Source organism: Fundulus heteroclitus, chromosome 4, assembly GCF_011125445.2.
Source record: "Fundulus heteroclitus isolate FHET01 chromosome 4, MU-UCD_Fhet_4.1, whole genome shotgun sequence".
NCBI classification, from domain to species: Eukaryota; Metazoa; Chordata; class Actinopteri; order Cyprinodontiformes; family Fundulidae; genus Fundulus; species Fundulus heteroclitus.
The window spans coordinates 16,937,878-16,952,096 of record NC_046364.1 but is presented as its reverse complement, the minus strand read 5'-3'; the positions used below and the strand labels follow the sequence as shown (position 1 = coordinate 16,952,096).

General features: G+C 39.1%; 2 protein-coding genes across 7 annotated transcripts in view; one reads left to right on the top strand and one right to left on the bottom strand.

The window, feature by feature from the left end:
• The window catches only part of gramd2aa (GRAM domain containing 2Aa), a 46,368-nt gene extending 42,792 nt beyond the window's left edge, over window positions 1-3,576 (top strand). Inside the window, exons 12-13 of the mRNA XM_036135709.1 lie at window positions 1,489-1,593; window positions 2,663-3,576. Coding sequence (XP_035991602.1) covers window positions 1,489-1,593; window positions 2,663-2,666 — 109 coding nt within the window. The 3' untranslated portion in view covers window positions 2,667-3,576. The remainder of the gene's footprint in view (window positions 1-1,488; window positions 1,594-2,662) is intronic.
• LOC110366742 lies at window positions 1,107-13,924 on the bottom strand. 6 transcript variants are annotated; one of them, XM_036136179.1, is made up of 8 exons: window positions 13,564-13,924; window positions 13,302-13,352; window positions 12,988-13,083; window positions 12,361-12,456; window positions 11,763-11,858; window positions 11,162-11,257; window positions 3,670-3,730; window positions 1,107-1,632 (listed from the first exon to the last, which is right to left on the bottom strand). In XM_036136179.1, exons 1-7 carry the CDS (start codon window positions 13,646-13,648, stop codon window positions 3,681-3,683), a joined length of 570 nt encoding a protein of 189 aa, XP_035992072.1. In that variant the 5' UTR covers window positions 13,649-13,924; the 3' UTR covers window positions 1,107-1,632; window positions 3,670-3,680. The 6 variants fall into 6 exon arrangements, with proteins under 6 accessions (XP_035992072.1, XP_035992066.1, XP_035992067.1 ...); XM_036136173.1 differs by lacking the exons at window positions 1,107-1,632; window positions 3,670-3,730 and adding exons at window positions 9,002-9,367; window positions 9,631-9,777; XM_036136174.1 differs by lacking the exons at window positions 1,107-1,632; window positions 3,670-3,730 and adding exons at window positions 9,002-9,367; window positions 9,631-9,777 and having other exon boundaries at window positions 12,988-13,080.
• Between the last annotated feature and the right edge of the window lie 295 nt (window positions 13,925-14,219).

Here is a 14,219-nt window from a genome sequence, read left to right as displayed (position 1 = left end):
ATAAATAGGAGGTGATTCAGCCAGGCTTAACACAGGGGATCAGAGCTGTTAAAGCACCTTTTTCCACGCAGAAACACCCTCCTATGATACATTAGTCACAACAATACCTGCCATTATGTGTCACAGAGCAGCATGCGCTTCATATTCATCTCTTCCTGTACATGAAGGTTTCTTTGATTAGCAGACTTGACCTGCTGCAAAGGTAGAGACGCCGCTCCTCCTTGTTCATTCATATCCAGCACATCCCAGGCGCAAACATTTCAGGCATACAGATAGGAATTGATTCCTGTCATCTGGAACTGTTTCAGATTGAGGTCAAATTTAGATTTAAACGTATGAAGGACTAAGACAAAATTAGCAATAAGTTCCAGAAATAAGCAGCTTAAAAAAGACATTTCAAAAGTTGTCACAATAAATAAATCTACAATCTAAGACATCCAAATTGAAGGATTTAGAATTGTTTTTTACTTTTTGTATTGATTATTTACTTTAGTATCCATATTAATATTTGATCTAACTCAGGTATTATTCATAATATAATTATAAAATACAAATGTAGTTATCTAAAAAAAATGGCTCTGTGATTATTTTATTTCATTCCGTTAATTTCCAGTCATAATGATTTATGTTATTAAGTTATTCTGTGCAGAAGTATTTATTTATGTTATATCCATGCATTTCTTTCTGTCACATCCCCATAACCTTTTTTATTTTTTCCCTCTTTTTTTTGCATTTTATTTAAAAGGTTATTTTTCACATTTGATTCATTGAATCAAAATGTTTTAATCATACATTTTTTGCAGTAACAAACATTTTTTTTATGAATAATGTTTTATTCACCGTGATGTGTTTTCCATCTCCGATTGTCCACAATGTCGTCTTAGTTATTTTTTTTACAACTGCATTTAAATGCTCCTTTTGTACATTCCTGCTTCAATTGACAAAAGAAGAGTTGAAGTTTTAAAAACGAGACAATTAAAGACACAAAACAAATAAAAATAAATCACCAAATCCAATTGCAAGACAAGAAATTAAGAAAAGTCAGAAAGTAGCTACAGATAAGGGAAGACGTGTTTCACCAAATAAGTACTTAGGGCTTTTCCTAGCAGGGTAAAAAGAAAAAGCCTTTATTTATAAAGTGATACAAATAATGAAGGAATCACAATCAATCTATTATATTATACATGATTATTTTTTGTTTAGACATGCAATGATTTTACTGTAAATTTAGCTGCTCTAAAAGTAGAAAACACACATTTAAAACTTCATTCAATAAATGTTATCTCAGACTTTCCTTTTTCCCCGTTCTTCGTTCTTCTTTTTATTTTATTTAGCTTCATTTTACATTTAAAGCAGATTGACTCTATTCCATTCTTGCATCTGACAGGAAATCAAATATCGCCCCCTAGTGTTCATTGGGAAACATTACACGTCTCTTCCTCCACGTTTGCAAATAAATATAGTCTCTTTCTCTTCCTTTTTCCTCAGAATCATCCTGCTCATCTTCTCGTCGTGCTACCTGGCCTTTCGAGTGTGCAGTCTGGAGCAGCAGCTTTCCTTCCTCAGTAACCCAAACCTGCCCCTCAGAGAGAGGTACCACGCCTGCAGCCGGGCCGGTCCTGTGACATGTCACTGGACAAAATCATAAAATAACAGACGCATTAGTTCTGCTCATAAAGTCAGTGGAGATTTTACGAAGCTATTAGATTTTTATGTGATAGCCAAGCACAAAGTAATGTATAATTATGAAGTATAAGTGAAATTTAAAATGCTACCCACATTTATTGTTATCCAGAAATTATCTGAAAAGTGTGGTGTGCATGTATTTGGCCCTCCTAATGTACTACCTTGTAGGATCAGCTTCTGCTTTAGTTTAGTTTAGTTATATATATATATATATGCCTGAAATGTCCGGACATTCTTCTTTGTAAAACAGTTCAAGTTCAGCCAGACTGACTGGAGAGCATCTAAAGATGACAGTGTTTAAGCTTTGATCTTGAAATATAGATTTTAACTTTGGTGGGGCCATTCTATCACATGAAAATGCTTTGATCTAAATATTACAGATCTGGCTGCATATTCAGGGGTTTATTCCCCCTGGAAGGTGAATTGCTGGTCTTTATCAGCCGCTAGTAGGTTTTCTTTCTTCTTCTTCTTCTTCTATTTGGCTCCACCTGTCTTCCCATCTATATCCCATGCTGCAGGAAGCAGTCCCGCAGCAGGAGGCTGCAACCATTGTGTTTCACCTTGCAGATGATCTGCTCAACAGTGATAACCCATTGCCCTCCAAATATAGTGTTTTGCATTCAACGCAAAAAGTTTAATGTTGAGCTAAATCTGTGATGTGCAACCAATAAAAAGATTCCCTCCTTGCTTCTTTAATGATTAACGCTGTCATTGTCCAGCCTTTCAGTTAGAACTGCCCTGTTTGCAGGTTAATCATCCTTTCCCATTTCCTCAGATGTGCTCGGCGAGATGTTCAAAGTTTGGGATATTGGTTAATAAGGTTTAAACTTTTCCAAAACTCTCGCCCTGACCTGTTTGCAGTGTTCCTCGGTGTTAATGACGCTGTTTGCCCTCCAGCAAACCTCTGAGGCCTGAATGTAAATACACTCGACACTTTGGAGGTTTCCACTAACCACGGGGTTGTCTTCTGCTTCAGGTAGCCTCCACCCTCCTCTTCAAACCATCTCTCCTCACGGTTGGACCTGATGATGCCCCTCCACCCCCCTTCCCCACACAGATCCAGGACCAGAACAAACCCTCCGTCCCCCAGCTCCATCATCATGGATCCAGACGCCTACGGTCCGGGATGACGACCCAACCCACAATCACTTTCAGACTATGCAAGCAGACTGTATATTTATTTCTGAATATAAAGTAGATTTTGTAATAGATTGTCAGCAGTGCATTTCACAGACATTGCATCATACTTCAGTGTGTAAAGAGGACAAATCACTGCTGAACCTTCACACCGATGTGCAGACGGATGGTGAAGAGTTTTGAGAATAAAGTCCATGAGATATGAGAGTCATGAAAATGAGATGTTGCATCTGTTTTCTGATGGCTGCCAGTGTGTGACTTACTTGTTCACATCAAACATATGTGTGACTGATTGAGCAAACTGGTTAATTTTAGAGGGAAGTTTAAAACTAGCAATAATTTTGCACATTTTCTTATAAGCATTAAGTCCAGATTGTTTCAGCCACCTGCAGCGTAAAGTGTTTTTGCTCAGTTAAAGGTACTCAGTTGTCATTCTAGAGTTATTCAGAGGAAGCGTAGTGTGAGCACAGATCTTTCACTTCTTTCCAGTGAAACGGAGCAATAATAATCCCAGAAAGAGAGCAGGGGGGGAATTAGATGAACGGTTTTGTTTTTCGTTGCATTTATAAATGTCAAAAACATTGCCCTAATTCTTTTATTTAAACATTTCATGCGAAGATGTTGGTCTTCGAAACTCAAAAAGAGTGTTTGTATTATGCTGTTTGTCTGAGGATGTATGGATTTTACACATGTGAATAATGATGTATTTCTGGGAGCTTTTAAATTAAACTGGCAACTAAGTTAAAATGTCAACACTTTGTAGCTTTCTGTTTTGCTTGGCGTGTGGCGGCCTTTTGAAACTTTCAGTGAGCACCAAAGTGAGAGAGCCTTTCAATGCAGCTTTACCTTTTACTGAGCTACAACTTGACCCCATCTCCATCCTTGGTACTGGCTGGATCACGGAAACCTTGATTCCCAACAAACCAACATCGTTGAAAGAAAAACATAGTTTTTGGTAATAAACAGGGGGACACTTTGCTGATGTAGGAGTTTCCTCCGTGTAATTAGTCCAGTTTTATTCATTTGTCAATATGACAAACGCCAAATAAACAATTCTAACGATTCTTGCCTCGGTCAATAATCACACACACACACACACACACACACACACACACACACACACACACACACACACACACACACACAAGTTTAAATGATTACTTTATTATGAATCTATATCTATATATTTTTTTACAAGTGTATATATAAGCTCCATCTTTATCTTTCTATCTAAATACTTAAGACATATATACAGGGAACATAGATGTTCACTACTGTCTGCCACATATGATATGGTGGTGACGTCGACGTGTAAACCTGCGCCCATTGAGGTGTCGACGTATATAAATGGAGCTTATATATACTTGTAAAAAAATATATATAGATTAATTGATAGAGACTGGCAGAACAGAGAGCTATTGATTGATGGTTTTAGATATAGTTGTGCATATATAGATTTTGAAGTATTATGAATGTGTGTATATATATATATATATAGAGAGATAGATAGAGAGATATAGAGACGCATAGAGAGAGAGAGAGAGATACGCATAGAGAGAGATAGATAGACGCAGAGAGATATAGAGAGATACGCATATAGAGAGATAGAGGGATATACGCAGAGATAGATATATATAGTATATAGATATATATATATATATATATATATATATATATATAGACTCATAGATATATATATGAGTATATAAATATATATATATATACTCATATATATATATATATATATACTCATATATATATATATATATACTCATATATATATATATATATATACTCATATATATATACTCATATATATATATATATATATATATATATATATATATTATGTGTGTATGTGTTATGAATATAAAAATTAATTGGTTAAATCTAAACATTGTGGTCTTCATTATTTCATAAAGCTGTGTGAACCTTTTATGATCTGGTATAGACACAGATTAGGAACAGACCTTTTTGGGGCACTATTAAAGAGATACAATTAGTAATATGAGAAAAAAAGTCATAGGAGAATAAAGTAAAAAAGACAAAAGTGGTAATATTATTAGAAAAACGTCATATTATGAGAATTAAGGGGGCACATTTCCAGAATAGTCACAGTTTGCAGAACTATTTCACTCCTGGAGTAATAGGGCCAGGTTAGATTCTTTTAATTAGTTTTATTCTTTACAAGAATGAAGCCAAAGGCATAAGAAAATAAACTTGTAATATTACAAAAAATTAAAATATTACAAATATAAAGTGTGTTCTGAGATTAAACTCCCTCTGATACTGTTTAAGTGACTCAGTCTAACAGAACATTTGCCACATTCAACATGGCGGACGCTCTGACTCATTTGCAGCATAGGCAGATCCCGCCGAACGAGGCGTCTACGAATATAATGTCTATGAGTGGTTCTGTCCGCTGGTCCAAAGTTGTTTTAAAAAGTCCCCATAAAATCCACAGATTACACAATATTACAATGAGGTGCCTCTTGAAGCCATCTACCGCCTCTGACAGCAGTTTGAGGAAATTTTGCCTCCTCACTCTCAGCTGGGAGAGATCAGATCGGCTATGTCACCCCACAGCCTCTCAAGTGGATCAAGATCTGGACTTTGACTCAGTCTCAGTTCCTTAAATTCTGAGCCAGTCCTTCATGGATCTACTGGTATGTTTTATTGTCAGTTGTGCCTCAGCTTATATTTCTTGCTTTACAGATGATCTCGCATTTTCCTCATACTCCCTCTCATAAAGGGATTCCCACTGGATTCTGTGATGCTGAGCTGGTCAGGCCCTGCTGCAGCAAAACATCCACAAACCATGACACTTCATGCTTCACAGTTAGTATAAGTGTTTGGATTGATTCAATTCTGAATTATTGTGAGCTCTTTAAATGCCTCTGCCGGTTCAGAAACTGCTACAAGCTTCTTTCTGACGGACCCAGTAAGCTCTTATAAATAGGGCTGCGTATCCATTCAGATTTCAAGAATTGTTACGATTCCGATTTTCAAGATTAAGAATCAACTCTTTTCGTTCGGATCTCAAATTGGATTGTTGCTTAAAACTGATCTTTGGTTCTATAGATTGATCTTTAGGAATTAATATGCAAATAAATTCAGAACTGAAAAATATATTTTTTTTAACACAGCCCCACTTAGGACACCCCACAGAGAGTAAACACGAGTTTACCGGTAGATGTCTTGTACGGCAAAACGGGAAAAAACAGACCGCGGGGTGGAAACAGAGTTGCCCTGATGAACCCGAAATAGCTACATGGATCGTCTAAATCTTTGCAGATGATTTTGGGGTGGCCGAGAGGATAGGGACAGTTTGCGTTCACGTACGGGTACAATGAGGTGAAATCTACATAATGCACCGATTCCTCCTCCTCCGCCGTGTACCGGAGTCTGAGAGCACAAGTACGCCCGCCGTATAAGGCATCACGCGGGGAAAGATGCTCCGGTGCGTTGAAAGACTGTAGAAACCTTTTGAGACCCGGGTGCGAGTCCTTCATTAGGATCCAGTCGTGTTCCCAAATAACTTCTAATTGCACGCCGTAAACCGATTGCAATAACCTCGCTCTCTCCATGGTAGCAGAGTGGAATGTTTCAAAGCAAACCCTCCTGAGAGGACAGATCTGGTCGGGTGGAAAGCAAGTGGGACACCCATGAAAAAAACACCCGTTGAACTCAAACGCAATTTTCACCCCTCGAACCTCCGCGTATCCATCGATGTGATAAGGGCCGATTTTCTTTTCACCTTTATTGAGCGCATGCTGAATGAAAATGCCTCGTTCCTGAGCTACCCATTCTAGCCACTGAATAGACGCGTCCGAAACTGTTTTACATTGTCGTCGGTAATCCACCGGGGAGGGGATCGCGAGAGTGTTAGGAGGGAGGAAATTGGATGTAAAGACATTCATACAGGCTGAGGCAATGGTGATTGACTTTAAAGGATCCACGGTTGTCTCTTTAAAGAACTCTTCTCTGAATTTCACACAAGCCTTGAAAAGAATCTCCACATCATTTTGACAATAATAAAGACCTTCTTTTTGAAAGTCAAAGGGGTGTTTACAAGCTTCGTTGTACCAAGTGTAAAACCGATCCTGTTCGGCAGGGTTCATGCGATCTACCCCATAGAAGCTGGGGGGAGGAAGCGGACCCACGTAGTTTAAAGTCTTCTCAGAGGAGAACAAGTGAGGGGAAAACCCTTTACAGTGATCGTTAAATCCCAATGCTTTCGGCATTTGGCTGAGTTTCATCGTAAGGAATGAAAAGACTGTTGATGAATTTAAGAGCGTAATCAGGCTCGGTAAAACAGAGTATTTTGCTCCCCTGTGTGATAAGGTACGGTTTAATACCCAATTCAACCATCACACTCAGAACCAAGTAAGAGTCAAACCCACGACTGTTGTGAGCTAGGAAAGTGAAACCTCTGTAACGAGGATTTCTGAAATGAAGCAGAAAATCCCTGACGCAGTTCAGCCCGTAAGAGTACCAAACTTCCCCCGCCAAAGTTTTTGTGTAGACAAGGAATGGGATGTGTCTCCCAGTTTGATCTGTAAAAGTTTCAAAATCGTAAAAAAACAGTTTATTTCCGAGTTCAGGGTCTGTCAGTGTGGGTTGAATGTAACACTGGTGCTCGTTTAACGTTACATCAACACCGCTAGGGACTTTCTGACGACAGACCGTGCATTTTATTGAACACTCGTGAGGCTTGCCACCCCCACCTGCTGCTAGATTATATAGCCTTTTACACAGAGGACAGTATTTAGTCGTTTCGCAGTTACTCACATGCTTTCCGAGGTAAGGTCTCAATCTGGGCTGTTTGTGCCTATCAAGGCAGAATGAATTACGACAGAGACAGATTCGGTTACAATCTGCGCATTGTACAGAGTTGTACCGCTGCAGAGTACATTTTGGATCGAGACAAACTGGACAATGACCCTCGCAGTTATGCCTGTTGATGTTTTGGAAACCGGTAAAACAGTAGTTGCAAACGTAGTTAGAACCGGTGAACCCTCGCAGGTTTTTAATGCCGTAATAATGGTTTTTGAACAGAAGCAGAAAAAGCGGATTTGAACGATCGGAAAAGTCAGTCTGGAATTTACGAAGCATTGCATTCTTACCGTCTTTATAGAAAACCACAATTTTCCTGTTGACAATCTTTTCAAATTTCTGCACATCGCTGAAAGTGACGGGGGTTTGCTCTGTGAGGCCCGCTGTGCGTTGCCAAAGTACAGCTTGCTGCACGGCTTGGGCGTCTGTAAAAGCAGGGTTACATAGATGGGCAAGACTGATTGAAAAACAGAGCTGATCAGAACGATTGGCGACGATATACAAATGTTGACGTTTTTTACGAATCAGTTCACAGTCCAATGTTTTTTCGGCTTTACGTTTGACACCTCCATGAGGGTTTCTTACAACCTGAACGATCATTTCTAAGTTGTTTGGATCCGGCAATTCCGCGTTTGACTGTGTTAGCTCCTCTAAAAATTCCAGAAATGCAGGCAGAATTGAATCACGTTCATCATTTACCTGAACGATGGCGTGATGAGAAAATCCTTCTCCGCTCAATTCTAGTTAAATAATATCGCTACGAGAGGCAAGGCGAGCAGCTGACTCTGCGAGCTCTGTGAGAATATGATACACTTGTGTGTAAAATTCAGCGGGGTTGGGAGCGTCGCCGGCTCGCGAGGCAATGACGTTGAAAGGACGTCTTATTTCTGTAACGTTGAAACCTTCACGCTCTCTCTGAGTTTGTTGGGTATGTTCAGAGCTGTTAACAGCTCGCTCTCCATGACTAGTGCAGGGTTGATTTGCTCGATCGAGTGTGGGGAGGTCGGGTGCAATGAGGCTTGGCTGATGAGGCTGGTTGGATGAGGGATTTGGCGAAGCAGGATTCATAGAACCTGAGGGATTATGTTCAACGTTTTCTACAAGACTACCCCCATGTTGCTCATACTGAACGTTTGTAGGATTAGGGCTAAATGTTTGAGAGAGAGAAACGTTTAATTGATGAATCGCTTGTTCTAACCTGGACGGTGAATGTGGAGCTACATTGAAAGAACCAGGCACGCGGTGAACAGGAAGCTCATTAACCATTTGTGTGATTTCGTGTAAAGCATTTGTAACTTGCTGTTGAAACTCTAAGGAATTATTTTCAGGCGAGTATGGTTGAGAGAAAGAATCGTTTAATCGTTGGACGGCTCGTTTTACAGACAGTAAGCCTTGAAGATCCAAATCTGGACCCTGAGTTCTGACGGGGGAATTTGGGGTTAGATTGAGAAATTCGGTTGCAGGGTGTACAGGGAGATTACGGAGTTCATTCACAGCTTCAACAATTTCATACAATGCATTTCTCATTGGCTGACTATCCATGTTTACAGAGGTCACAATTTAAAAGGTTAACTCTACTGTAGCGTTGACGTCTTGGCGGTTTCGTCCAGCAGACACTTGCAGGTTCTCAGAAGTTCAGAGCTTTTCCGGATGTGGAACCCTCCTTTGCGACCGGAAAGTGGAATTTTCTGAATACTCTCCACCGCTTCTGTAATTTGACCAAAATAATTATAATTAGGAGAGAATACAACATTGATTTATTATACGAGAAACCAAATTGTAGAAAAATAATAAATATAATAATGATAATTATATTAATAATAATAAGTAATAATGATAATAAAAGAAAAGAAAACAGTCATTGATTTATTATGATATAATAAAGAAAAGAAGGAGGCTTTTTTTTTTTTTTTTTATTCATTTTATTAAAAGGAAACATAGTTCTTTGAAAGCTTTGAGATTCAGATTTACCTGTCATAATCTTCCGGGCTTTAATTGATCTGGATAAGTTTTTGTTGATGGCTTCTTGATACCTCTGGGCGGTAGATTGTAGCTTCACCAAAATGGATAGTTGCCTCTTACGTTTTAAAGTGGGTGTTCCCCGTCTGGCGGTTGGGGCTGCAAAATAAAAAAATAAAAATAAACAATAAATAAAAAATAATAATATATATATTAGGGCTGGGCAAGTTAACGCGTTAATTTCGCGTTAACTCATTAGACTATTAACGGCGATATTTTCTTTAACGCGCGTTAACGCATGTTGGTCACATGCTTTTATTTTGTGAAGGTCTGTTGCTGCGGTGTAGGGGTTTGAATCAGAACAGTAGGTGGCGATAATGCGCCAATAACCTCGCTGTCAGCCCAGCCTCAGATTCAAAGAGGAAGAAAGGTGCTGGCCGGAAAAAAACACAGCTGACATGCGGAAGGCGGTGTTTCCCGCAGGTACCGCGAGCGAGCTTAGGCGAGGCGAGGCGGTGAGTTGGCGGCCGGAACAAGTTTTGTGCGGAGCGGAGCGGGGGGGGGGGTCTGCATCGACGCCGTCGGTGAAGTCGCTTCTCGTTTCAAAGTATCCATGTATTTTTGCCTGTTTTTCCCTGCCATTCACTATATGCGCGCGAGAAAGCAACAACAAAAAACCGCGTGTCAACGTCAAATAAACGCAAGCATATCGAGTTAGCAAGCATTTCAGTTTAAAGTTCTTCCAGCATGGAATATGACAGAAACAAGTTAGTTGGAACCACTGCCAAGTTAAACTTTGGTATTGAACATAAAATGGTAATGCTGCTCCCTGCTGTTACCTCAGAAATTGCCTGTTTTTGGTAGATTTTTTCCCCATAAGAGAATTCCCTGTCAGTGGCAATAAGCTTTAATTTATTATTATTGCTATTTTTTGTTTTACATGTTTAAGTTGAGCTTTACACTAAATATGTGTTACTGATAAGTGCTACAAATGTTACAACACTTTTGTTCATATGGCAGCAGAACATTAAAATAAAAGTGCTCTTTACACTACTTTTGAATTCATTCTTGGAGTTTGTAAATACAATGCGATTAATCGCGATTAATCGCGATTAATCAGTGCGATTAATCGCGATTAAATATTTTAATCGTTGCCCAGCCCTAATATATATATATTTAAATAAGTAAATACAATTAAATAAATGAGTAAAAACAGCATAGAGGTGAAAAGTGAAGAGAGACCGAGGAGCAGAGGTGTGATTCGAACACACACACACACACACACACACACATATAAGGTGGACATGGTTAACATATCCCTACTTTGTAAAATATCCTGACTGGAAAGGTTAAAAACCTGTGATGGTCCCCACTAAGACGGTGGAACACGCACACATACACACACACACACACACACATACAGCGGGAGGGAGGCATAGATATTTTTGAACCGTGCAGAAAACTAGTTTACACTTTAAGACTGTAAATAAAGAAATAATGATTTGATTATTAAATCAATTAATAAAAAAGCTGTATTACTCACTATCTGAGGAGGTTCCAAGGTTTTCTTGACCAGTTTGAGGTGGGTTTAAGGTCTCTACCTTCACCTTCTCTCCTCCAAGAGCGAGGGGGCCTGCTTCTGCAAGCAGAGAGGCTTTTAAAAACAACGCTAATACAACTCTTACAAAAACCCGAGCGCTTTAAATGCAAACTCATAAAAAACAATAATAATATATATATATTTAAATAAGTAAATACAATTAAATAAATGAGTAAAAACCAGCATAGAGGTGAAAAGTGAAGAGAGGCCGAGGAGTAGAGGTGTGATTCGAACACACGCACACACACACACAAACACACACACACACACACACACACACACACACACACACACACACACATAAGGTTGACATGGTTAACATATCCCTACTTTGTAAAATATCCTGACTGGAAAGGTTAAAAACCTGTGATGGTCCCCACTAAGACGGTGGAACACGCACACATACACACACACACACATACAGCGGGAGGGAGGCATAGATATTTTTGAACCGTGCAGAAAACTAGTTTACACTTTAAGACTGTAAATAAAGAAATAATCATTTGATTATTAAATTAATTAATAAAAAAGCTGTATTACTCACTATCTGAGGAGGTTCCAAGGTTTTCTTGACCAGTTTGAGGTGGGTTTAAGGGCTCTACCTTCACCTTCTCTCCTCCAAGAGCGAGGGGGCCTGCTTCTGTAAGCAGAGAGGCTTTTAAAGACAACGCTAATACAACTCTTACAAAAACCCGAGCGCTTTAAATGCAAACTCATAAAAAACAATAATATATATATATATATATATATATATATATATATATATATATATATATATATATATATTTAAATAAGTAAATACAATTAAATAAATGAGTAAAAACCAGCATAGAGGTGAAAAGTGAAGAGAGGCCGAGGAGTAGAGGTGTGATTCGAACACACGCACACACACACACACACACATAAGGTTGACATGGTTAACATATCCCTACTTTGTAAAATATCCTGACTGGAAAGGTTAAAAACCTGTGATGGTCCCCACTAAGACGGTGGAACACGTACACACACACACACACATACAGCGGGAGGGAGGCATAGATATTTTTGAACCGTGCAGAAAACTAGTTTACACTTTAAGACTGTAAATAAAGAAATAATGATTTGATTATTACATTAATTAATAAAAAAGCTGTATTACTCACTATCTGAGGAGGTTCCAAGGTTTTCTTGACCAGTTTGAGGTGGGTTTAAGGGCTCTACCTTCACCTTCTCTCCTCCAAGAGCGAGGGGGCCTGCTTCTGTAAGCAGAGAGGCTTTTAAAAACAACGCTAATACAACTCTTACAAAAACCCGAGCGCTTTAAATGCAAACTCATAAAAAACAAAAATAATATATATATATATATATATATTTAAATAAGTAAATACAATTAAATAAATGAGTAAAAACCAGCATAGAGGTGAAAAGTGAAGAGAGGCCGAGGAGTAGAGGTGTGATTCGAACACACGCACACACACACACACACACACACACACACACACACACACATACACACACACACACACACACACACACACACACATAAGGTTGACATGGTTAACATATCCCTACTTTGTAAAATATCCTGACTGGAAAGGTTAAAAACCTGTGATGGTCCCCACTAAGACGGTGGAACACGCACACATACACACACACACACACACATACAGCGGGAGGGAGGCATAGATATTTTTGAACCGTGCAGAAAACTAGTTTACACTTTAAGACTGTAAATAAAGAAATAATGATTTGATTATTAAATCAATTAATAAAAAAGCTGTATTACTCACTATCTGAGGAGGTTCCAAGGTTTTCTTGACCAGTTTGAGGTGGGTTTAAGGTCTCTACCTTCACCTTCTCTCCTCCAAGAGCGAGGGGGCCTGCTTCTGTAAGCAGAGAGGCTTTTAAAAACAACGCTAATACAACTCTTACAAAAACCCGAGCGCTTTAAATGCAAACTCATAAAAAACAATAATATAAACAATTACATTGAGCATCAATGTAACCGTTCCCCCTGAAATCTATAAAAATAAGATGAAGATGGTTAGAACTTCAATTAGTGTTTTACAAGGATATCATTAAAGTGAATATGAGGTTGGATTACCAAAGTCAGAATTTTGATCAAAGATGGTGTTAAGATCGCTCGCAGTGGGGTCTGAGGAATAATTAGAGATAAAAAAAAAGAGAGAGAGAGAGAGAGAGAGGTAAGAAACTGCTGTACGCTGACGTGGTAGGGATTTCCTACAGCGTCAGTGAGGGTTTCCCAGGAGCGAGTTACACACATTACCAAGAGGAGTCCGTGGAAAATAAAAAAAACTAAAAAACCATGCATAGATACAATATATAAACAGGAAAGGGTAACTTACGGTATATCACAGGTGGAGCGCGTGTAGACCGGTCATTGTAGTTCTGAGCGGTTGTAGCTCGCCGCGAAGAAGGAAGTTGTGACATGTTTCGGGGGAGTCACCGTATATGCCTTCGATTAGGTGGGAGGGGAAGGGGGCCTTATATATACATTATTGATAATACAGGCATTGTGTTTGTCCGCGTGATGGGGATTTTTAGGATACGTAAAGGCGTGAAATACAACATCCTGTCGATTTTTTTTTGTGACAGGATGTCCGCTATTTATAAATACTAAGCATGACGGCGCGAGGGTTGTAGAGAAAGACACAGTTTTTGTGTTGAGGGGTCAGATGATTGAGAGAAAGCGAGATCTCCCCCCCTTGTGTCTCCTCCCGCGCGGCGTTTCGAACAAGTTGAGTATTATTTTAACTGCTTACTGACCGAGTGAATTTATGACCCTCAAACTGACAGTGACCTGTAGAGTGTATGGACTTATTATGTTCTAAGCTGCAACTGGTAAGCAGTCAGTAACTGAGATTAAACGCTTGCTGTTTACAGGGAGAGCTGAGGGGTTGCATCGCTGGATTCTGGCTGAGCGAGAACCCTGAGCTTTTTATTTACAGATTCCGGATGGGGAAGCTTATGCGTCTAAACGATTTATATAGTTTTATTTTTA